General features: G+C 41.5%; 1 protein-coding gene and 1 long non-coding RNA gene across 8 annotated transcripts; one reads left to right on the forward strand and one right to left on the reverse strand.

Annotated features, from left to right (window-relative positions):
• Nucleotides 1-1,465: 1,465 nt before the first annotated feature.
• LOC135419441 (uncharacterized) lies at nt 1,466-12,937 on the reverse strand. The gene is made up of 3 exons (XR_010432991.1): nt 12,834-12,937; nt 4,984-5,019; nt 1,466-3,162 (listed from the first exon to the last, which is right to left on the reverse strand). It is a non-coding gene; the product is annotated as an uncharacterized LOC135419441 (long non-coding RNA).
• On the forward strand, nt 10,629-23,792 carry LOC135419438 (protein tilB homolog). 7 transcript variants are annotated; one of them, XR_010432990.1, is made up of 9 exons: nt 10,629-10,814; nt 11,751-11,865; nt 12,475-13,534; nt 18,561-18,711; nt 19,189-19,282; nt 20,278-20,391; nt 21,092-21,234; nt 21,849-22,046; nt 23,438-23,792. XR_010432990.1 is itself a non-coding variant. In XM_064665794.1 (7 exons), exons 1-7 carry the CDS (start codon nt 13,192-13,194, stop codon nt 23,547-23,549), a joined length of 831 nt encoding a protein of 276 aa, XP_064521864.1. In that variant the 5' UTR covers nt 13,127-13,191; the 3' UTR covers nt 23,550-23,792. The 7 variants fall into 7 exon arrangements, 5 of the variants coding, with proteins under 5 accessions (XP_064521864.1, XP_064521863.1, XP_064521866.1 ...); XR_010432989.1 differs by having other exon boundaries at nt 10,633-10,814; nt 12,475-13,213; nt 20,278-20,396; XM_064665794.1 differs by lacking the exons at nt 10,629-10,814; nt 11,751-11,865 and having other exon boundaries at nt 13,127-13,213; nt 18,569-18,711; nt 20,278-20,396.
• The last annotated feature ends 1,507 nt before the right edge of the window (nt 23,793-25,299 follow it).

The following is a 25,299-nucleotide window of genomic DNA, read 5'->3' on the forward strand; positions in this document are numbered from 1 at the left end:
AAAAAGGTAAGAGAGAACAGGGGAAAAGGAGGGAGGAGCTCCTCTGAAACACATCATCAGCACAAACCTTTGGATAAGAAGTGGGCTTCTTCTCAGTCAACAGGATTTTTGTCTTAGGAATTCTATGGGAACAAATGCATGTTCTTGAACTTCAGTCGTGGGCTTCTCTGGCATTCATTCACTTCAGAGCAGCACAGACACTGCTCACAGAGTTATTCATGCAAGGAGGACTTCCAACATCTGACACATTGTTCAGTCTTTTCTCCTGCTGGTGCAGATCTGGGATGTGATGGATATTCTCTGTGGAGGCTGGTTATGCTCCCCTGGAGAAAGGGCACTTGGACACATTTCTGGCCCTGCCTTCTTGAATTGTTTCAAAAATGGGGCTCCTTAGTGTGTTGCTGTTGCTTGTTACCCTTATATGTTATAGTCTAGGCTTGGTGGGAAAGTTTTGCATTTAAATTTAGACAAAAATTGTAATTTTAGTTCTGGATAGCTGAAAACCTTCTTCTTGGGAGGGCAAAAAGGGAGTGCTGCTCACCATGAGCAGGGGCTAAATTCACCAAGACACGGAACTAGTGTCCCTGCAGGTAAAATGAGCTTTGATGGGGGTCATACAAGGGCTCATTCTTCATATTTAAATAGTTCTATATCCCCTCATGTCTGTAAAAGTAACCCACATGCTGAAGATCTCTTTTGGGTTTAATCTCATGGGAGCCTGATTTTTAAGCCATGACCTTTTTTTCAGGCTAATTTTTGTGGTTCTCATCTGATTTGGAAAAGACACAAGAAAGCCAATGTTTTTTTTGAGTCCCTCAGAAGTTCTTCCTGACCAGTTTTGCCTTTTCTTTGCACCAGTTCCTGGTAACAATAGAGGCTTCCTACGGAGGGAAGAACTGGAGAGAGATTTGAACTGAAGCTGTGGAATTTTGGAAGGACAGCTGGCAGGCAGGAGTGTTTACAGAGGATATCAGGCGAGTGCACAGCCTTCCCCAGCAGTTGGATTGAGCAGGGGTACAGCTGGAATTATGTGGAATTAAACATTCCAGATCTAATTCTGAGAACTGCCTGAGTGGGCACATAGGAAAACCAGCAGGAACAGAAATGCAAACACTGGTGATTTCACTTGCAGCTCTCCTGGTCCTTACAGATGCAAAACAGCCCTTTTATGTTTCTAGAAAATTGAGAATTATGTGGTTTTCAACAACACGAATTGATTTATTTCCAACTTATGCAAATATGTCAGTTGTAGACCACAATGAGAACAGCTCTCAAACAATACTGCTTTTCAGTGGGAATATCTTATGTATTGCTACCAATTTATTGAGGTACATGAATACTACTCCATTATGGGTTTTACTCTAGATTTTGTATAATGTTCCTTTCAAAGACACTTTTGCTTTTTCAATACAAAACCAGCAAAATAATTTTGTCTTTTTGTTTGGATCTCTTTTTGGTAAGGGAATTTGTCAGCAGTAGCTCATGTGTGAGTTCAGCTGTGTAGTCTTAAAAAAAAATGAAGAATTGTATTTTGTGTTGGAGACTAAATCAGAAAATAAATCACTGTAACTTTTCTAATTGTGCTGTGTAAGTGACCCGTGGTGTAGCATTGATTACTGAGATCCTTCTGTGCTGCAGCTGCAGTTGAAGCATGAGAAGAATAATTCCTTGCACACCTGGAGTCCAGGTGGGAATGCCTTCCAGAGCTGCAGTTGGAAAGAGTATTTTCCCTAAGAATCCTTTTAGTAGTGGGGCTACTGCTGGAGATTGACTTATTTAACTAATATATCTAACTAATAATGTATTTAACTAATAAGATCCCACTTGTAAATGATTTTGAGCACCAGTTTTTTGTAGATTCTACATTTAAACAAGAATTTGTGTTTACGAATTAGAATGTTTTTGTTGCTGTTCCAAGCACTAATTTTCACTCTCTTTCCACAAGCCCTGATGGTGGCAAAGTAAACTGTTGTTTCAGTGTCTGAGAATCAAGAACATGGTATTCCTCAAACAAAGAACATGTTGGAGTTTATACCAAAAACAAACAAAACCAAACTTAGGCAAAGCTTTTTGGGCTAATTTTTATTTGTCAATGGTGGACAAAAGAAGAAACCACAAGATGTCACTCTATCCTAAGGAGCTAAGAAGGACTTTCCTATTGACAGTAATCCTGTGGGAGTGCTGGAAAGCTGAGCAGCCTGAGTGGGACTTAAGTGGATGTAGATGTTGTACAATCAATGAGTTTGGATCATAGATAGATGGGATTAATATTTGGGGACGGGGGGAACAAAGCCCAAAATACTTGGTGTTGCAAACTTTGCTCTGAATCTTTGATGATGGATTGCTGGGTGAAGTTCATCGCTCCCAGGAGAATTCTTATCCAATTTTTGGCCTGCAGGATGCATTGTGTGCTGGGGGTGTGGGGGGATAACAGAAATAGGTTGTTCTCCCAGCCTGTCTCCATGAACAGCCCCAGAGCCGTGCTGGGGTTACTTTGGAGTCAGTGCTGCAACAGGACATATGATTTCTTTTCTACAAGAGAGAAATAACTGGGGTTGAAGTCAGTGATATACTGCTCCTATTATTCTGTTGTTCTCTTTTGTTGTGGCTCTTAAATTCCCCCCCCCCTCCCTTGCTGCCTCACACGGTGTCACTGGAATTTCTGCAGGAGCAGATTCCCTGGCAGGTGTTCTTTCTCCCTGAGCCAGAGGCAAATAATATTCCTACAAGGGTTTTCTTAAAGTGGCAACAAGGCCTTCTCCAAAAGTGTTTACAAGCTCGTTCTTGGGTTGTTTCTGCCCCTTGAATTGGGCAATCTTTGCTTTTGTCCCTGCAGTGGAAAATGGAAACACATGAATTAGAAAGAGATGGATGAGTTACCCCCAAACCCCAGTGCCAGGGAGGAGGAAAACAGTACCTTGGTAACTCAGATAATACCAGCAAGAACTGAGTTGACTTCCCGTGTGAGCTGATCTGCATCTACTGGCACACCTGATGAAAAAACTGTAGATTAATTTAGTTTGTAAAACTGTCTGTGGTCTCCAAGGGGTTTGGATCAAGCTGTCACAGGGGTCCAGACAGGAGGGAGACTCCAGCTGCTCACTGGGACCTTTGTTCACTGTTCACCGGGTTCTTTGGCTTCCAGCTGGCACTGGATGAGGGCTGGAAAACAAAGTTACACGTGAGGAACCATTCTCAGTGCACACAGTTGGTACTTTGCAACTCATTAACACGATGTATCTGTCACCCCCCTCGTCCAGGACTCTCACATGACATTCTTTTTACAAAGCACTGCCTTACAACCACGCCCACAGGAATATTTTCCATTTTACAGCACTAGTTAGAAACCCATCATGGACCAGTTGCTCTAGGCAGTAGGCAAACTGAATGAAAAGACAGACAAAAGTAATGTACTCAAAATGCAATCAAAATTGCAGTTTATAGACAATAGCACAGTGCAATAGTCAAGGCTGTGAGGTAATAAAGGATATCAGGCTTATTCCCTCACTCTGGCAGGCAGGTAATGGAGAAAGGTTGGAAAGATAAATACATTATCCAAGACACAGATAATGCTTGTAAAATTCTAGGTCTACCAGGACCTGGTTGAGGAAAGAATTGAAATTGTTCCTGCAGCTCAGGAATTTAACCCACTGCCTGAGTTTTTATCTTTTCAGCCACACTGACTCACAACAGGAATGATGATTTGGATATGACCCATCCTCTACTGATTACAGGTTGGTTTACTACCTTTCTCTCATAAACACACAACTTCCCTATGGAAGAGTGATCTTTTGGACAAACTGGTGGAAAATTCCTACAGAAAAACAGTTCTGTGTTTGTGTAGAAGTGCTTTTAAGGAAGGGAGGAAAAACATACAGAGGAAATCTGGATTGTGCCTAAGTCACATCTTTAGTGTCCTCGTTAAGGGATTGGAATTGCCCTTGGAAAAAGATGAGCTTCAGCCATTCTTTCAAGTATTCTACTACCAAAAGAATTTAGACCCAGTCATAGTTTAATATTTTTGCTCTATTTACAGGTATTTGTTAAGAGCTGTGTTTTAAACCCAAGCTGGAATCCTTGCAGGTGGTAACTGTGATAGCAGCACCTGAGCAGAGTGAATAAAATATGTCAGAACGTGATAAGAAATAAAAGATATCAACAAATCCATCTTGCCCTGAAACCTGTAAGGATCATGGTCTGGACAATGTCAAATCTCACTGGTCACCAACAGTATGACACAAAAAGCCTGTTTATTTGAGGCTTTTGTCATTGTCAGAAGACTTGGTAAATGTGAGTTTCTCCAGTTTGTGAGTTCACATCAGTTTTTTGATGAGAAGTTATTTGTGAATCATCCCAATATTTCAGAACTAGTCTTCCTGCTGCAGTTTCCTGGGGTGCAAGCTGAACAGGGTAACCTTCAGTGATTTTAATTCATGTATTTTCCAGTGTCATTCCAAGTTCAGTGTATATACACATATGGAACAAAGTGTTCTGAGGAGGTGACCTCTTAATTACTGAGCTTTTGAATCATAATGTGTGGGACAGAGAGCTTGGAATCATGAGTAAAACAGCCTTGGATCAAGCCCTTACAAAAGCTGAGGATGCTGCCAGCTCTTCCTCTTCACTGATGATACATCAAGATAGGCAGAGCAGAAATTAGGGGGTGTCTAATTCCATAACCTTAAATGTTTAAATCAAGCAAACAATCATGCAGTGTCCAAAACACCCATAGCAAAGAGCATCACCAGAAGAAGCTAAATTTAGTCAGAGTCACCTGGAGCCTGTTCCAAATCCCCTTGCAGTAGATCATAAAAGGATTGCCATTAGTTGCAGCCAGTTTGGGACCACACGAGGTTTCTCTCAGGCTATGCCCTGAAGCCTGAGTTCAAAGAACTGGGTGGGAACTGACATGTCTGTGATTTTGTGGGATTAGTAAGAACTCAATTTTTGCCCCATTTGCAGAAATTACTTAAGCCCACTTACCTGAAAATATGAAATGGGTTTCTAATCCCAGTGTTTCTACCAAAAAAAAAAAAAAAAAAAAAAAAAAAAAAAAAAAAAAAAAAGGTGAAGACTATAAGCATGCAAGATGGAGAATTTGTAAAGCTGTATTTGGTGTGTGTGCACAGACACTCATTAAATGTGGATATACTACAAGAATCACAAATCCTGCTATTATTTTACTCTTATAAGTAAGCAAAACCTAACCTATTGCTGCATGAAACCATAGGATAATGCAGTACAAAATAATGAAGCCATTCTATGCCTCTCGGTTTAGAGACTTGTCTTTAGTGCAGGATGCCTGCAAGGGAATAAAAAAGTTCTTTGCCCCCTCCCTTTCTCAGTCACCAGCCTGGCTAAGCTCCTCTCTCTCGGTCCCTGGAGTTAAATGATGAATTCCAGCCTCCTGAAACCAATGGCAGCAAATTCCTCTGCCTCCAACCATTGCACAGGGGATTCACAAAGTTAATAGAAGGAAACAGATGAAGGCAGAGAACCTCAGGGAAATCAAAGATATCAGTGTTTAACACGAGGGGCAGTGGCAAAGCTCACCAGGAGGGCCCTGAAGAGGAGCCACGACCCCCACATGAGGAGCTGGCAGAACTCATTCCTGATCTGCTGCCTCTGTATCACTTGGCATGTATTTTGCAGATAGAACAACTCTCTAGTAGATTTATTGGCAGTGCACTAAGAAGTATCTTCAAGAGAAGTTAATTCAGGCTCTCTTAGCCTTGATAACACCTGCTGAAAATATGCTCCCTCCCATGGACGACGAGAGCACAGACATTATGTTATGATAGTTCCATGACAAGTGACTCCCAAAAAGCAACAGAGAAGGCTGTTTTTCAGAAGGGCCATTAACCAGCTGGCAGCCCATTTTGCACCCTTCATGGTAAGCATGATAATCTGAGCAGCATTCAAGAAAAAGGCAGATCAAAGTCTCTGCTGTTTCCCCAGGAAATGCATCCTGATGACTCCACAGAGAAAAGGGTCTCAAGTGGAAAGAGTGTTTTACATTTCCATCTCCTTCAGTGCTCCAAAGCCCTGCTTATTTTTTGGAGTGTTTCTGTACAAAGCCTTTTTTTTTTTTTTTAATAAAGCTTGGGGATTATTAATTTTGCAGGTGTGTTCACACTGAGCACACACACCTGAAGACAATCTAATAAACAAAGGGGTCTCTGTGCCAGTGTTGTGCTTTTGTGTGTCCTGGCAATAATGCTGCTGGTGCCTTCAGCTGCTCTAACACTACCTGAACCTGCTCAGACATGGCAGTTAAGGCTCGTTTTTCCCCAACACAGTTGGTAGAGAAGTATAAAATCAGTATTTACTCCTGTTCTAAATCTCAGAACACACACCAGACTCAGAACTGGGCTCTGCTCCACATATTGGGCTGTATCCCAAGCGACTCATTGCACAGAAAACAGCTCTGCTGGAGTGGAAAGGACAACCCTCCTGGTGAGTGACCAGCAGGGACAGTTGGTCTGGTGCCCCAGTGACAGGGTTGGGAGAATCCCACTGGTTTGGCACCGGGCTGAGCTCCTGCCCTTTTATATCTCGTGATGTCTCTCTAAGGCCGAGTTGGAACAATAGGATGCTGTAAATTGCTGACCATGAAACAAGATTGAGGCTGATGTGCAGCAACCTGCTCTGTCCCAAACCCCAGGCCAAATCCCTGACTGGCCTTGTTGGGCCCAAGTGCCAATGGATTTATGCAGTAGGAAAATCCAGTGAACAATCACAGCATTTAAAAACAAGCCAACAGATCTGAAGCATTTGGGAGCAGCAGCTGATGTTCCCTCAGAGAGATAGCACATGATTTCTATAATCATAGAAATACATTTAATTTTGTTTATTTAAACCAGCTCGTGTTTTGCTGTGAGCATTAATCATCTGGTGTCACACAATGGAATACTAAATGTCACACACTGAGTCACATCTCCAGCGACACTGTGAGCAACATTCTGGCTGTACTCCACAGCTGGAGAAAGAACTGCTTCATGCCTTGCTGGCTGTAGAGCAAACACACACTTGCAGCTTCATTTTGTATTCAGCAGCTCTCCAAAACAGCGAAGGCAGCATGCAAAATGAGGAGGAACACCACTGAAGCTCAGCTGCTCATCTCTCACAACTCAACTGCAAAAAATATGAGGTTTGAAAGAAGACATTAAAGAACAGGTATCAGCAGAAATATTCTGCCTCAATCAAGGGAGTTACACCTTGTTGCTTTTCAGTAAGTTTTGTTTGCCTGAAGAAGCAACATCAGCACGTTTGCTGCTGAAAACAGGGCTTTCTTCTTCTCCCAGTGCAAGGCAAGGAGAAAAGAAAATTCTCATTTCCCAGCTGCTGAAATACAGCATGGATCTGGCAGCAAAGGGGAGCAGCTGAAAGATGGCATAGTTAATGTTTTTATTCAGGGGCCTGACAGGTCTGTGACTGGAGAATACAGTGACATAAAGCAGTTTAACAGCACCTTTATAGCCCCTGTAGGCCAGCACTGGACTTAGAGCCTCTTTGAAGCCCAAAGATCAGGATGGATCTCAATAGTACAGGTTTCACTCTTTTTTTTTTTTTCCTGAAAGAAAAGCTGCTGCTTCTGTCACCTCCTCTCTGTTAAAGCAAAAGTGTGAGGTGGGGAATGACCCTCTGAGAAATCCAGCTTTGTCCCTCAGAGGGGATTTTGGATGAAAACAGCTAAAGCAGAGTGAGGCATCGGGTGAAGTGATTCCATTTGCAGCCAGTGGATCACCTTCCCTGGGCCCTGATTGAAAGGGATCCCGTGGCAGGAAGGACTAATACACATGGATGGAGCACTGCCCACACCAGGAATTACAAACACAGGCTCTGAGAAGTCCCACCAGCACCTTTGGAGTCCTGCAGTGCCAGAACTTGGGTGGAAAGACATTGTTGTGGAGAGTAAGGGGAAGGCAAATAATCCACTGGAAGATACTTTGAGGTCTTCTTGTGTTTTGAATATATGTGAGTCCAGAATCCTTCCTCTACTGAGGTCAGGAGACCTGATTTAAAATAGATATTTGTAACTGGGCCTTGTGAATACAAAATACCTGTTGCTCAGAAATCCCCACTTGGTGAGGCTGAGCAGCAGGTACAAACCCTCAGCTGAGGGACAAAGCCATGGGAAATCAGTCCCTAGAATCCCTCAGTGCCCCCAGTACTGCTGGAAGGAGAACATCCTCCAACCCTCAGAACACCCAGGCTGTGATACAGCAAATGCAGTCTCTGACTTTGAGCAGAAACATTTTCATTACATTTAATTTCTCTTGGCAGGCTGTGCCTGTTCCTAACTTTCCAGGCAGCAATTGTGGACAGCCACAGTGTGTCTGTCTCCTTCCTATAAAAGAAGCACTGGAGAGAAACAAGGCTCTTTCTCCTTTTTTTATGTAACACAAGGCTGCCATTTTTTCCAAATGAAAGCAAGTGGGAGCAAATTATTTGGATTTCCTCACAAAAGCTGCAGGAACACAACACCTTTAATAAAAACAGTTGATTCTCCTCATAATGCTTCTCTCTTCTTTTCCCCATGATCACAGGAGGCCTTGCTTTCTGCTCTCAGCTAGAGAACATCTTTATTATCCCTGCAGACAGTGAATAACAAGGCATTCATTCAAACCTAATTTTTTTTGGCAATAAGAGCCGGGGAAAGAATAGGGATAAAAAAATCAGAGATGTCAGGAACGAGTTCTGCCTGTAAATATACATTCAGAGCTCTCAGTTCCTTCTTTGATTGGAATGGGGACAGGCATCTCTGAATTTTAAACAACTGAATTATGTTTATTGTTCAACTGCATTGCTTTTCTGTGTTTTCCTGCTCTTTCCCTCCTTTCTTAGCTTATTTAGAGCTGGGTCATTTTTACCACCTTGGCCCAGCAATGGAGTAGTTTTCCTGTTCCATACTTAAAGAGATTATGCTTATTTCTCTCAAATATCTGACATATGACAACTTGGTAAAGCCACTTTAATAAAGAAGGGCTCTGGTGACTCCCAAGTATTCCCATATTTGCAGGATCTGAGTTTTGGGAAGGGAGGGTTTTGATGGATGAAGTGAAACAATTTTTCCAATGTAATCCAGGTCATCAATTCTCCACAAAAAGAGGAGACATAACTCTTCAGCAGTTGGCAGCAGTTTCATAAATAAATGCAAAAAATTGTGGAAATATTGTGGCATCTGCAATGATGGAAGTTAAAGAGGAGAATAACCAGAGATGTTACTTCCAACAACACGGGGGGAAAGGAGGCTCACAAGGCTTCAACAGGAAATTGTACATCAAAATGAATTCAGAATGATTTTCATATGATTAAAATTACCTGATGAAACCTATGTTTGATAAATTAGGAAGTACTTAATGAATGTTGTATTCCATTGGGAATTGCTAACAATTAAGATGAAACATGAGATTCATAATAAGGATGTGGATGGAGGAAATGAGTCTGACCTCATACCAGAGTTCTCCATCAAATGCCTGATCTTGTTTGTTTTGGCAGCTTTGGATGAAGTGTTTTAAATTTTGGGGGTTAGACAGAAATGGCACCTGGACAAGTGGAGACTGACAGCAAACTCATTAAAATGGAGGGGACTTTGTCCATCACTTTCAGTGAGTTCTAAAGCATGACTTGGGTGAAGGAACACTCAGTTCAATCTCTTGTGAGAAGTCTGGCAGATACCTGGCAGGTACCTTTGGGATTTTTCCATGTGCACATACAGGTTGGATTCTGCTCCAGCTGAATTCAGTGGCATTATTTGTGAGGGTAGAAGGTTAAGCATGACCTCATGTGCATCTGTGCATTAGGATGCAATAAATTCATTCAATATAACAAGCCATGTTTTAAGGTTAAAGGGAAAATAAATCTCAGTGAGGTATAGAATGGGAGAAATCATTATTGCTTGTCAATCCACAGGGGTGCTGCCTGCCACCCACTGCACTTGGGGTATGATTAGGTTTTCTCTTTCAAGTTGCCAAATGCAAGAAAAGGAAAGTTAAGGTCAATATTTTTTTGAAAAGAAACTTTAAAAAAAAATCTTAAAACATTACTTATAAGTGATCTTTCTGTAGTGTCAGATAAAATCCAACTCATCCAGAAATTGTTGACCTACATTTGGTTAGAAAATTCTGATTTGATACTGAAATAAGTCTCCTAAACCAAATAAAAATTCCGTTCCCCGTTCCATAAACATCTCTTCTTATGGCTTGATCCAAAGACTATAAAATCAAGGACAGGCTCAGTTTTTAGTGCCAGACATTGTCACTATGACTTGCAAGCCTGCTGTTTTTCTAGAAGAGAGAACCAAATTTCAGTACTTGTTGCTTGGTTACAGCCCCTCCAACCCTCTTGGAATCCCTGGGTTTGTAACACCTTACAAAACCAGACATATATAGTTTTCACTTCAATAATTTATGCGCCTTGTTGTTGATTCCTTTTTGTCTGGTGACCCTGATGAAAAGTTTCACTAACTCTGCTCTCCTCTCCAAGGCTTTGTCCTGTTGTACTTGGCTTTTCCCTGGGAATGCTCTCCAAGTCCTGCCAGAGGGAGTCGAATAGTTGAGTGGAATCCTGAACGGGCAGGACAGAAAGAAATGTGTTGCCTGGGTAACTCAGCAAAATGTCCAGTTGATTTGTGCAAGTTGTGCCTGCTTCTCTGCCCAGGCACAGATGAGCATCTGTGCATTTAATACTGTGTTCCTTTTCCAGTGCTTCCTGTGACTGTCCACGCAGATCATACTAAAGAAATAGTCAAAGAAATTCTAACTGGTTGATCCAACTCCAATACCACGGATTCCTGGATATGGTCAAGCCAGGTAAGATCAACAGAGAAATTCACTTTCTGCTGCTGCTAAAATGTTATTAAACTTTTAGATCTGATTTTACTTAATGGTTTGATATCACCTAAGTAAATTAAGTATTTTACGTAAAGAACACGAAATTGCACCAACAAACTAATCTTTACAAGCTGCTGCATCTCCGATTCAGTAAAATGTTATCATCCAGAAGTGATTTTTAAGTGTTCTTTAATGATGATTAACGAAATGTCAGCTCAGAGAAACTCAGCTGTTTAAATGCAGACTTTAAAGCCAGACTGTTCATCTAGTCTGATCTTACCCAAGCCAGGCTCTGTGAATGCTGTGGGAATGCTGACCCTGGTCACAGGAACAGAATTTTTGCTGGCTATTGCCACAGTGCCAGCGTTTCATGGTCTGAGCATTTCAGTTATTTCTGTATAAAAGGAGGCGGGATAATATTATTTCCTTTCTTCCTACTCTTTGTCTGTCTGCTCTGTTCAATTAAAGCACAAACTCTCTGGAGCAAACTCTGTTTTCCTGGCTTTCTGTGGTGCCCAGAACAACAGGGCCTCTTGTGGCCTACAGCAGTCAGAATAATTGGAATTGTTCCTGTCATTAGTCAGACCTCAGGATAAGCCCTATTCTGGCCAGTTCATACATATTTCATGCACCTGCAGGACATCCAGGGAAGCATCTGATCAAATGTAGATGTGAGAGACATGTGGTTGAGACTGATGCCCACCCTGCATTTGGCCTGCTCAGCCATTTCAGAGACAAAATTACTGGCCAAAATTGGATAAAGTGGGGAAAAAACCTCTTTCTTGCAGAGTTGGGGCATGCTGCTGCATTTCTTGTCAGAAGCACATTTTTATGGGCAGGTTGTAAAGATCTGAAAAATGGTGTTTATAATGGAAAGGCCGCCACCATGTAAAATATGTCATTTCTCTGCAATAGCACAGAGATAATTTTTCATGGGCTTTATGAGGATTGCATTTGCCACAGAAGATCTGAAGCCCATTAAGCCCTGATGAGGACCAATACCTTTCATTTTGTACAGAGAGGAAAAATGGTAAGTAGAAAGGCCCCAAATTACAGTCTTGTTTGATTTAGATATTAATTTTTTTATTCTTAGCAGGCAGAGAAAGGATACATTCAAGTGACCTGATGAATCCCTAATACTCCATTCTCTGCCCACCCTGTAATAAACTCAGCTCTTACCACATAAAATTTTAATGAAACCTGTGTGAAATGACTACTTTGTTAAATTTCACATAACCATCTGTCAATTCAACATTTGGAACCACAAAATACCTTTGCACAGGAGCTGAAAGTTTCTAATAACCATTATTCTCCTCTACTTTACTGGCGTGGTGAAGTTTGCCAGCAGAATTTCTGAGGGAATGTTTTGGAGCCTCCAGTCACTGTTGGGGAAAGCACACGCCTTTCTGCACAGAAAAATCTTTTATTGATCAGCCTTTGCAACAACCAAGAAGAGAAAAGGGAATTATGAGGGAAAGGGAGAATAAGGAATAATTCTTTTGTGAAGAAATTGAAAAGTAGGAAGTCAGAACCACCGAGGGTTTGACTATATGATATTTCCAGATGAATATCCCCGGGCAGAGCGGATTGTGTGCTTTTTTCCACATTGATTTTAACTTATTTATCCCTCTTCTTTCAGTGCTGAGCCCAGGAGCTCAAGTGAGGCAGGAGCTGTGCCCATGGTGTGGGAGATGCTGATCAATAGGGCGTGATTGAGTGCTCCATTATAACCTTACACCGAAACCTGGTTCCCGTAACAGCTGCCGGAGTTTAAAAGCCATCTGTAAACTTCAGCAGGAGCTAACCAGTGCCCAGAACAACACTGGGCTGCAATTCCATCAGTGGCACCCTGCCAGCATCTGCACTTTGTCTGGGTGAGCCAAACAAACATCACACCAAACATGTTTTCAAGGGAATAGCTTCACCGGACCGGCTCTCAGAACCTACATCTTCGGTGTTTTAAGAAAAATACAACATAAAAACAGACACAAAACTGACCTGTTGGTTCCCACCAAGAGAAGAGTCTCTTGTTTTCGTTCTCAGCTGCAAACTCGAAGAAAGAAGCCTGGAAGGTTGTTTCTAAAATGGCTGAGCAGGTTCAAACAAGGCAAGAACCCTCAACAGATTGAAGAGGTGCCCATAAAGAACTTTCATGAACGTTACATAAAACACGAGGCTCTTTAAGTAGTTTCTTTTCATCCAAAGTTCTTTGATAAATTAATAAGGCATTTAACAAGCCATTAATGAAGCAGGAATTCTTTTAGGCAAAGAGAATGTTAACTTCAAGTGGGCAAAACTGTGAAAGCGATTCAGGAAAGTGAAGCCGCCGGAGTGAGCAGACCAGAGATTCTTCCGGATGATCACGTATCTTGCTACAGGTATCACCAACCTATCTTTAGGCACCTTCTGGAAAGACAGTTCATTGATACCAGCTCCATCAGCCCAGGAATTTGTTTGATGTACTTAAGAGATTGGTAACAATAGCTCCTAACGTGACTGCGTTGCGAGGTGACAGCGTTTCCTTGGAGACGGTGAATCCATCCAGCCCCGTCCAGGATCCTTGCAGGTTACCCCTCTCCAGAGGCTGGAGAACTCCCTCCCTATGCAGGGGCAGAGATGGGAAGATAAGCTTTGGCTGTAGACAAATAGCCTTATGCAAGATGTGAGGATTTTGTGCACCAGCGAGACATGTCTGAAAGGTAGGAGGGTGAAAGGAGAGCCGGTCCTGTAGTCATTGCACCGCTTGACATGCTTTGACAACAAAGATAGTGTTACAGGATTGAGTGTCTTTTTAGAATGTACCAGCCTGTATTGCTAATGGAGGTTGTTGTGCAGCAAAAACAGGAATTCAAATGGGGGATTTTTTTTTTTTTCTTGGTGCCATCTTTTGCTGAAAGACAAAAGCTGTCCCGTCAGAAATGCCTAATTTGTTGCAAAAAATGTGTGAAAGGCACATGGATTGAGATGTGGAATTTGTATCCACGAAGAAAATGTTAGTTAATATTCTAGGTATGTATAATTATGGTGATAGGACCTAATTATGTTAATTATGTCTTGTGGGGGGCGATTTTATGATGCATAAAGCAAGATAATTGATGCTACAGCTAACAGCAAGGGTGCACTGTAGCCATAACTTACAGGTGTGTTTGTCACTAAATTATGCTCAAAAGAGCTGCTTCAAAATGTTGCATAATGTCTCATAAAACTCCTATAGAAATAATTGAAAGGTAATAGAGCATGGAAACACTGTGTCCACATCCTCGACTATTGTAAGTTCAGAGAGTTCTCATAATAAATGTTTGCATACAAGCAAAGCTGCTCCTGAGCAGTAAATTGGGTGCATTTGGAACTAAGGACAGCCCAAATTGTGAGTCTGACGCCTTTTAAATACCTCCAGGATTTGTGTTTGTAAGTTAACCCTGCAGTTCATTTATGTGGATGGACTTTGGCTTGTGCCACTGACTGGGACAACAAAAATAATGGGGTGTTTGTATCCTGTGAGCAAACAGCTACTTGTGCAAGTGGTTTGGGCAGACCCAGAACCAGCTTCTTGGAGCCTTTGCAAAATCAGCAGCTCTGACCTAGTGACAAGAACTCCTTGCTTTGGGAGGATTTATCACCCTTTTCTTAGTTTCTTAGGTTTGGTTTTAATTTGCTTTTTCTGAAAGATGATCTTAAAACACGTTTGGTTCGGTTCCTTTAGAATGGTCCACATTTTTCACTTCCACTGTAGCAGGGCTGAAAGAACTTGGAGCACTTTGCTGTAAAGTACCAACCTGACCAGACTTCACCGAGATCAACCACATGGGAGCAGGGACCTTTCCGTCAGATATGCTCTGTGATTCGGTGGGATGTGAAGCTGTAGGGAGCACCATAGGAATTCTGACACTGGATGTGTGAAGAGTTAGTATGAATAGCCCTACTGCTTCTTCCCAGATCTTTCATCAAGAGCATTTCAGATCTAGGGGGAAAGCAGACATCACTCAGTGAAAGCTAAGCCTGCTCAAGGCTGCTGATTCATGAAGAGCAGCTGGGAATAAGACTGTGGGAAGCTGGACCAGACCCCAAAACTACTGAAAACACTGGGACTGAAAGCCTTTCAAATCCCAACTGCAAGAGTTCGCTTATAACCTTCTTTATCTTTCCTCCTCTTCCACTGAGCTTTCCATTTTCTGTGAGGCAAAGCTGGACCTGTGCTGTAGAGCCTCAGATGTTTGTTTATCGAGGCTGTCATTTTATCAGGAGAAAGGAGTCTTTTGTCTGACAGTCCTTTCTTAGCAGCTGAGTGTCTAAAATATACACAGGAGGGATTTTTCACTCGGTTTTTCCCTCAGAATATCTTTCCCCGCTGTAGTTTCAGAAGTAGCTCAGCTACAGCTCTTCAAAGTATTTCAGGGGCTTTTAATGTATTCTGCCCATAAAGTCAGCTGGGCTCAAATGTACTTGCACTGCATTAAGGAAACTTAGAGCATTCTGGAGTCTGTAAAAATGTGGTCAGTGGGAGGAGAAGCATTTCATGGTCTCACAGCCGACACTGACGTCTTGATAAAGTGGGACTTTGATCGGGGAGCTCTGTGGCAGTGCCTGATTTGCCAAGATATGGCCTCATATCTCATCAGTCGTGTTTTGAAAAATGCAGTAGCAGTTCTGTCCTCGTTCCTACCAGTTTGCAAAGCATTTCAGCCCCTTAATTCCCCACTGGGACTTCCACTGAGCAGAGTACACGAAATACATGGGCTTAGTCGTGAGTACTTTCACTTACCTCCAGTCACCTCTAGACTTCAAGGTGGTGCTTAGGACTTGTTTAGTACAATTTTTTGCTTGTTTGTTTAATTATTTAGATGGAATGGGTGGTTTATATATTTCAGTGCTGCTACATGGAACAGAAAGTTTCCCCTGAGCTTTTTTGAAGGGATCAAGAGTCCTTCTATTTCAAAATGTCTCGTAGGCACTTAGGGTGGAATCCTCCTCATCAAACTTCAGATGCCCTGAAGTTGTGCCTACTCTCAGGGAAACCTGTGGGATCCTGTGGATGGTGAGTCATTCCAGCTGAAAGTAAAAAGCATCGAGGCTGGGTTGAGTAAGTGAATATCTGGACATTCCCACTCATCTCCAATGATTGGAGAGAGAGACAAAAAAAATGTCTAAGCCTGGATTTCCAGCCTGGCAACTCCAGTTAGGTGGGGGAAATCATACTTGAACCAGATGGAGGGTTTAGATGTTTGATTTTGACTGGTGTACTCTGAAATTTTGTACCTGGATTTGATATCAGTGGCAAAGGTAGCTGTGGTAGGAACCAGACTGAGAGCCACCCTCAGAAATTAGAAGTTGGTCACACACAGGATTTTTTTACCCCATAATCATTTTAAGTTTCCTTTCAAGTCTTCTTTTGTAGAATTCTTAAAATATAGTCAAGTATCTCTACTTAAAATACACCATAGACACAGCTCCCCCACCTCAAAAAGAGAGAGACTGGAGGAATGCTATTGCCACAGAGGGTTTCCATTAGTGAAATTAATTCTTCTCTCATAAGAATTTAGGTCCATGATTTATGATAACCACCAATTTCTCACTGCAGGCGAAGTGAGAGGAAATGACTCAGCCTGGACAGACATCATGAATCTAATTTTTTTTCCCTTAATGCTTGACATAATCTAGTGTGCAGCTCCCAGAGGTGTCATTGGAGATTCATATCCAGCCGAAGGGCCTCACAATCAAGGCAGGAAATTTCGTTCCTTTCATGTATTGTGTGATCTGTAATTGCTTGGAATTGCATCCTGCCTCGTTCATTGCCATTTCTTTTGCATCAATTTTGCAGCAAAATAGGGAGGAAAACAAAGCAAGGGAGAGAAAAGCAGGATGGCACTTGCTCCTCCAGAAAAATCTCCTCTGACAGAATGTTGAGGTCCAGCTGGTGCTTATTAAACTCAGGGAGTTTTGAGATGAAAAATGTTTCCTTCTGTCACTCTTTCCCATGGAAATCTCACTCCCCACCTGATTGGAGAAGTCGTATCTATCACATATTGGTTCTCGACTTTTAGGTTTTATTTTCTATCACGATATAGAATTTTGTGAGTGGGTTTCTGCCAGGAAATCAGAATAGGTGTTGTGTGAAATGGTTCAGCTAAAATGTTTTATCCCACATTTCGAAGCACTGGGAACGCATATTCCTGTCTCAGCAGAGGAGGAGGTATCTGGCTGAGAAGAAGGTAGGTTTTGAAAAGTCTTGCAGTTATAAATAGTCATTTGAATACATCCTAAAAAATCGCTTCTAAACTGAGAAAAATAACAGACCTTTTTCTTAAATACAAAATAATTTCTCCATATCTCTTTGGTATGACCTCATTTAACATACAAGGAAGCAGAAGCAGAGCAAATACCGAGATAGGGCTAAACAAGGATTCCCAGCACTTTTTATTTCCTGTTGGGTTGGGTTTTTTTAAAATATTGACCCAACATAAATCCCCTTTTCACAGGGCTGCTGTGCATGGGAACACCTGCTGCTCTGTGACACACACACATGAAAATGGCCTCGAGGTGACTTCGAAAACCAGTAAATAGCTGTTTGATTTCCCAAATGCTGAGCTCACTCAGCTTCTCTGAAGTCTCCTATGGTTTATTGGGGCTGGTTTGATCCCATTAACAACCACCATAAAGCATGAAGGGAGGAGGAGATCCGTGTGTCAGAGCCTGGGAGCACTTTTGGGCCAAAGCCAGCAAAGATGGAATACTGGGGGAAAAAATCATAGTAAGGTCAACAGCACATGTTTCTTCAATAACCTGTAATTGCACCTTTTAACTGATGTTCTATTTAGTTTGTCTGTTACACTCAGTAGGAAACTTTCTTTGCCTTGCTCCCCAAACCATTTCAAAGCTGCATTTTTATCTCCATTCCTGACTAGAGTTGTTCTAACAATACTCACTGACAGCTGATACTTTCTGGCAAGAGCTCACCCAGCCTGTACAGTGAAAGTCAAATTACAGTGCTGTGTGCACACACTTACTCAATTAAATCATTTTTTTTTCAAGGATTCCATGGTAAAAGCTGCCAGTCTGCAAATTCTTCAGTCCCTCTAAAGCACAGTTGGAGGAATTGCATCGTTTAGGGTATATAAAATGGGCTTTTGGAAATGTTCTGAGGCAATGGAGTAGCAAAGCACAAAAGCACATCACTTCAGGTTGAAAGTTGGGCTTGATGATCTTGGAGGTCTTTTCCAACCTTATTGATTCTATGGTTTGAAGACTCTATTGGACTAAGTTCAGCTTTTCTCTGGATCCTTGAGATTCCCCTAAAATGTATTCAAGAGATTAAAATAAATATACTGGTATAATATTAGTAAAATAACAAATTAAAATACATATACAAGGGATTAAAATAAATAATTGAGGTATCTTTTCATCCAACCTGGATCCATCAAAGCAGGGCTGTACAGGGTAGAAGGGGACACATCACACTGCTGAACAAGATCAATCCTTCATTTTCTCATGAATTTTTCTATCAAACTGTCAGTAAATTCCTCATTCTGATGTTTGGACTCATCTCTGAAATCTTCCATGTATGTACACACTGCTCAGGTCAGAGGTGAGGTCTATGGTTTGACCTCAGGACCATGTGGCTGTTGCCTGGTGCCAAGTCCTACCCCATGCTACTCGGTGTTCTCTGTAATTATAAAACAATTTGCTTTTCTCTGAACAGAATCAATGCTGGTTTAACATCTCTCTCAGTTCCTCAGGTCTGACTACAAGCAATGAAAAGTTCAGTAAATCCCATCCATCCTGCTGCTCCATCCTGAGGGACACACACCCAATCCCACCGGGATTATCACAAGGCACAGGAATCATCAGGCCGAGCTGTGACTCTGGGCTGCCTTCCCCAGTAAGTGTTTGGCTTTACCAGCCTGAGTACTGGTTTATAAAAGAGAGACATGGCAAAGAATAGCTAAGGCAGAAATCTCCTCCTCAGTTTTGGGGCTGATCCTGTCACCTCTTCTTATCTTCCAAAGCTGGGGCAGATTATAAATAAGATTCTATGCTGTGGTGTCTGTGCTGAGGAAAGGGGTTTGACTCGGCCTCTGAGCACTCTGCACCAAACTGGAGGTGATGGGCAAGGGGATAATAAGCCCTGGAAAGGCTTCTCCAATATTTGAGCCGATTTGTAGAAGTAAACCAGAATGAGCTGTGGCAAACTACTCTGAACTGTGAATTCTCACAGCATTTACCATCTTCAGGACGTGGCTCTAACTGGAGGGATTTCTACTGCAATAAGGTCAGAAATACGACAAAATACAGTGTCAGGAACTGAAGAACTTTTACTGATTCTTTTATGTCTTTATTTTGCTTTTTTTTTTTTAAGCTTCCTTCTGACTCCTTCAAGTACCTTGGCTGGTGTGACATAGAGGAACACGATGTTCGAGGAAATCAGCTCCGCTGTCCCCGAGTGAGAGAAGGTGAAGATCAAAAAGACACGTTCACATTTAAGCCTTAACTCTATTTGCTCAAAACCTATGTGCCTAAAATGTTATGACCAGAAATCATGGAGTTTGCCATTCTCTTGAAAAGGGGTAGGATTTTATCCCATGTTGTACAGATGTGCTTTTTTTTAATCACAAAAAAATTATCATTTTTAATTTCAAATAGAACAGTAAATTGAAAATTTTTAGTATTAATATGGTGTTGATTACTTCTCTCAAAAGTTCATTAACATTTAAATGTTACTCAGAATGCAGTAGCCATATGCCAAACAAGAAAACAAGAGGGAAATACAATCCTGCAAACAGTGGCACATATATTGTGTTTTAAGGCTGAATTGGCTCCATTACAATCTACAAACACACTCAAGAATGAAAGATGGATTTCAAAATCCAGTATTTGCAAGTTTGGGACTAAACAGTGGAAAATTTCCACCCTGTCCTTGCTTTAGTTAGGAGTTTGAAGATGTCCATAGCTCTAGACATTTCAGTAAACCTTAAGAATTTAAGTGTTCAGTGTGTGTCCTTCTTAATACAAATGAGGTTTTGAGTACAGTCATTGACCCCATTGTTGTCAGTGGAAGTTGCAAACACCTTCCTTTCTCAGAACAACTAAAGGCTAACTCAGAGCATGTGAAGGAACTTATAGAAACAGGATTTTAGAGCTCAGGTCCTTTTGAACATCCGTTTAAAAATAGCTTTATTTTATTCTGACCTGTAGAAGAACTGTCATTTAGCAACCACGTACCAAATCATCAGGACCTCAGATTGCTTGTTGAATTATGGGCCAGGAAATGGTAGAAATATCTTCACATTAATTTATATTTTAGAAGCCTGGAAACCTACACACCTGTAATATTATATATATTTCTTCATTACAGATCTCTTCCCAGCCACATATATAATCTTTCAGCAGGTAACTAAGTGCCAGTTCCATATCACATCCACTGTTATAAATCATTTTCTCTGACCAGGGCCCCCAGAAGAAGAGCTGTTTTTCAGAAGAGAAGAACATACTTTGAAAAAAAGAAAACAAGTAACTGACACAGAGAAATGGGAGAAGAGGCTGCAAGAGAACTGGGAAAACTGTGCTGTAAAACTTTCTCATTACCATTTTGTACTCTGGTTGTAAACAAGCCAAATAATAACATGTTGGCTGCTCCCTGCAGTGAGCAGGTTTAAAGCTCAGGTTGGCACCTTGACATTGTAAACCAGAAGGAGTTTACAAGGGAAGAAGGACTGGAATATAATGTTATTTAGGTTGTGACCCAAAAGATAAAAAATTCTGTGTTGTGACAGGGTTTGATTTGAGCAACCTGATCTAGTGGAAGGTGTCTCTGCCCACAGCAGGGGTTGGAACTGCATGACCCTTCCAACCCACACCATTCCATGGTGATTCTATCAACATTAATATCTGGCTGATAGACAACACTTTTGTTTCAGATGAGTTTGGAAGCCAAACCAATAAGCCACAACCACTTAGTCCTGCTTTCCCCACCCAGTGCACACACTCTGGCCTCCCCACTCAAAGAGTGGGACAGTAAAATTCATGCTTAAAGGATGACTTCTTTCATTATTTCCAAAGAATTATGGAGTCCATCACTACAGCTCTGAGGTGAATTTGGCAACTGGCACCACCAATTGTTATAAGAGCAGCATCATAAAATAGATAAAACCTTTTAACTAATTCTGGCAATAAAAATATTTGATGAATAGTTATTAGAAAGCAAAAAAAAAATTAAAAAAAAAAAAAAAAATGAGTGATTTATCTTATTTTTCCCTTCCCAGGAGCTGAACCTTTCATTCCAGGACCTGGGTGATGATTACCAGGTGGAAAACTTCAAGAGGATTCTCCGAAGATTAATTCGGGTGGAAAAGCTTTGGTTGGTGGACAATTCTTTGACAGACCTCAGTGCCATAAGGTTGCCAAGGTAGACAAAATGTCCTATTTCTATTTTTATGCAATATCATAGAAATCAAAATTATTACTTACTTAGGTAATAGCTGGAGCAGACTCTTGAGAACCACCAAATATGCTTTTTGGGGGGGAGTGTTGTATTGAAAATCTGTCAGTATATTGTAGTTCTGAGTTCATGTCATCCCAAGCTGAAAATACTCAGTGAGGGGATCAGATGATGACCCCTTCATTCCTGGGGACTAATTAATGAGTCTTGTGGAGTTCAGGGAGATTTGTGCCAAAAAAAGAAAGCTGTTGCACACTGAAGGAATCTCCATGAAGAGATGGTGGAACAGAAGCCAAGCAGAGGCCAAGCATGACCATGACAACTGTATTTTACAATCCATCTGCTGCTCTGTGTGTGAGTGTATGGAGAGTTGTGAAACTGAGAACTGGAATAGTGATGCATCCACTGTGCAATATAAAGCAAGCTGAGAGTTTAAAGAGTAGGGATCTGATCTTGATGTCCATGAGTAGGCAAAAATGGCACAAAAGTAAAACTAGTGTATAAAATCCCCCCCTGTGTTGGCTTACAGGTATATTCTGTCACAGATGTGATAGTGATGGCATACAATTTATACTTTACAGATGCAGAGAATTAAATGTCAATAAAAACCACTTTAGATCCTTCAAACAGCTGCCAAAGATCCCTCAGATTCAGCACTTATCTCTGGCTGAAAATAACATTATGACACTAAGTGGAATATCAGATTTCAGACACACTCCGCTCGAATCCCTCATTCTCAAGAGGAATCCCTGTGAGTTCCAAGAAAAATACAGACAACTGTAAGTCTAACAGCTAACAAAAGTTGATAAACACAAAGAAATGTTTGTGAGACAGCTTAAAAGGAATAGGATTTCAAATACAACAAGCTTTCTAGAAGAATCTTTTTTATTTTCCTCTAGTTTCAACTATCCAAATTGCTCCAGGACCATGGGCTGGTGAGCCAGTATCTGATAAAAGCCCCAAAATATTCAGAAGCTGCCTAGGAGGCTTTCTAATCACATGACTGGCAGTTCTGGAACTGAACTAAGTCCATGGATCAAGTTTAGAGACAGTGAGTAGGGCAGACAAATTAGATTTCCTTTTATTAATAGAAACTACCTATTACTCAAACTCTCTTCAGTCTCATTGCATCCCTCGTGTGTTCTGCAAGGAGTCTAAAATTGCATTACATGTCAGAGATGGAATCAGGAGGATGCCTTGAAAGATGAGAGCAAAAGCAAGAGAAAATTGAGTTCCCTTCATTTGATTTTTTTCTGGAGTCTCTCCCGTTCCTGGCAGCGCTGGGGAAGATGCTCTGCCTTGAACACCCCACTCAGTGTAGGTCGTGTTGCAACACAGACTTAACAGACCTCCCTCAGGCACTGGCAATGGAAATTTAAATACAAAGATAAAGAATTTAGGAGAAGATAACTTATTTTAAGCTTCACTCTCCAGAAATGTGTGTGGTTGAGAGTTTTTCCTCACTGCACACAGTCATGTCAGCCATCTGCAGAAGGCACTGTTGATATATTAAAGATAAACCTTACAGCATGTCTAGGATGGGATACATCTCTTCCCACCTCATCCTGGAAGGGGAATAAAAGACAGGAGAAGTTTAAAAGAAAGTGTTTAGTGAAAACCTTTCTGTGTTTCCAGTTTGTTTTTCCTTTAGTCTTCCAGGCATTCCCTTGGCAGTGGGATGGTGATGCTTATGCTTTTTAAAGGTAGGAAGGCAGATACCAGCAAAACATAAATTTAAAATGATGGATTTCATATTTTAATTGCATATCAAAGGGTCCAGGAGAACAAAAGCAGAAAAGCACTTTTTAATAATTACTAATTGTGTTTCTTCTCCCACTCCTGCCAGTTTTAAGGCAATTAAATACTGGTATTATTTTGTATTAAATTCTGGTATTACTTTCACTGCCAGTGTTGGCAGACACATACTTGAAGTGCTTCACTCAGTCCGAGGATATAAAACTTGTGCAACAGAGTGAAACCTGAGAATTTCTAATTAGCTTTTTATCAGGTAAATTCTGCAACAAATGGCAAATCAAGATTTCCAACTACAGAAATTCATTTTAGATGTGTTTGAATCCACTGTTTGTTTTTTAGCTGTGCCTATTTTGTTCTCAACATTTCCCAAGGTTATTTATCTCAATTTCTGCTTTTCTTTTGTCTCTCTTTTAAGTGTATTCTCCAGTTTGCCAAATCTGAAAATGCTGGATGGGATCCCAAAACTGCCAGAGGACTGTTCACCCCCAGATATCAGGTTTTTTTACAAAATGTGTACTATACTCTAGCACTGTATTTTTGGGGGATCACAACTGTGCTACAACCACCTTGCTGAAAAGAGACAATAAATCCTCCTTATGGAAGTCACTAATTTTTTTTTCTAACCAAAGAGATATTGAAGCAGAAATATAACAGTTTTGAATGCATTTGTGATACCACAGACTTCAAGTAAGTATGGATATGGATATGTAAATAACACATAATGTGTACGCTGAGTGTCATGAGTTCAACATATTAAAACTATTGGGTGACTTTCTTGTCTAGGAGCTCTGTGTAGACAACAACTCACAATTACTGACTCCCACCTCATTCACTTAAAACATATCCAAGTTCAGACCCCGAGTTCATTGTGGGAAATGGCACAGGGATGAACATCCAGGCTGCAAAGAAAAGGAAAAAAAACCCCACAGCTAAATAAAAGAACCCACCAATGTCCTCGTGCTCTTTAAGGTGCTTTGTAGGTGAGAAAAGCAGAGCCACCCTCACCGTTTTGACCCTTAGAAATAAAAAAAAGTAATGCAAAAAGTTCTTGCTTTGAAGTTTGGTGTGGCTGGAGAGCACTGGGGAGGAAAATCATGGAAAAAAAAGAAACCCTTTTACTCACTGCTGGCACTGTTTAGCAATGTCTTGTTGCTTAATAGAGGTTCCTCAGAGCAAAGCCACAAGAAGGAAAAGAGCTGTGGAAGCTGGAAAGGGATTTGTAAGGGCTCCCCAGGATATCTGAATGCAATTATGCTTCAGAGGTATCTGTCCTTGTCTTGGATTGATTTGCTGTTCAATTTTTACCTTTTTTTTTTTTTTTCCCAAGCAGCTCATGCTGGCACAGAAATAGCTGTGCCACCAGTGGTGCAGGGAAAGAATGACAGAGTCCTGGAAAATGAAGACAATTAAGAGAATTGCCTAATTCCAGAGGCAGTCAATAAATTCTCTGCTGTGCCTTGGCTGCAGGGGCAGTTTGGTTCAGCTGCACAGGGGGGAGGAAGGGCTGCTCAGCCCTGGAGGGCTCTGCAGGGCCACAGCTCAGCAGCAGAAAGGTCACAGCAGCTCTGTACAACATCTGCACTGGATCCAGGCAACAGAAATCACCAGCCTGGAAAGCTTCCAGGCTTTCCCTTAGGACTGCCCTTACCTCTGCCACAGCCTGGCACTCAAAACAGGTGATCAAAATATTGCATGAACTGAATCACAAGGTTTTGAATGTGTGATAGTATCTGGCTCAGAGTGTTTTCCACAGCTGTGACAGGAAAAGGCAAAGGAGCACTGCAAAGAGGCATCAGCTGGATGGATGGTCACCCTCAGGAGATATCCTTGAAAATCGTGGAAGCAGAGCAGTATTTATGTGCTCACAGGGTTTGAAAACTAGACCCAGTCAGTGCAATCCACCCCAGCACTGGGAACAGACCACACTGAGACAAACCCCTTCCCAAACATAGCACAGAACCGAGAGGGACAGCTCAGCAACACACAGCAACGAGCTTTTACAGATCCAGAGAGGAACTGTGTGCTTCACACAGACACAGAGGCAAGCAGAGCTTTGGAAGGGGCAGAGCAGGACATGTTGTGCTGTACAGCACGGCAGAGTGGGCCAGAGGAATGGCAGGGTGAGAACAGAAAACAGGAAAGCTTTCTGAGGAGTGGGGCTGGTGCTCTACCTCCAGATATAATATAACACATTAAAAAAAAACACTGTTGAGTTTGGGAGTGGAAGGGTGAACACAAAGGATTCAGTATATTCTTTTCAACTGAGGAGGTATGTGG

Source organism: Pseudopipra pipra, chromosome 10, assembly GCF_036250125.1.
Source record: "Pseudopipra pipra isolate bDixPip1 chromosome 10, bDixPip1.hap1, whole genome shotgun sequence".
Taxonomy (NCBI): Eukaryota; Metazoa; Chordata; class Aves; order Passeriformes; family Pipridae; genus Pseudopipra; species Pseudopipra pipra.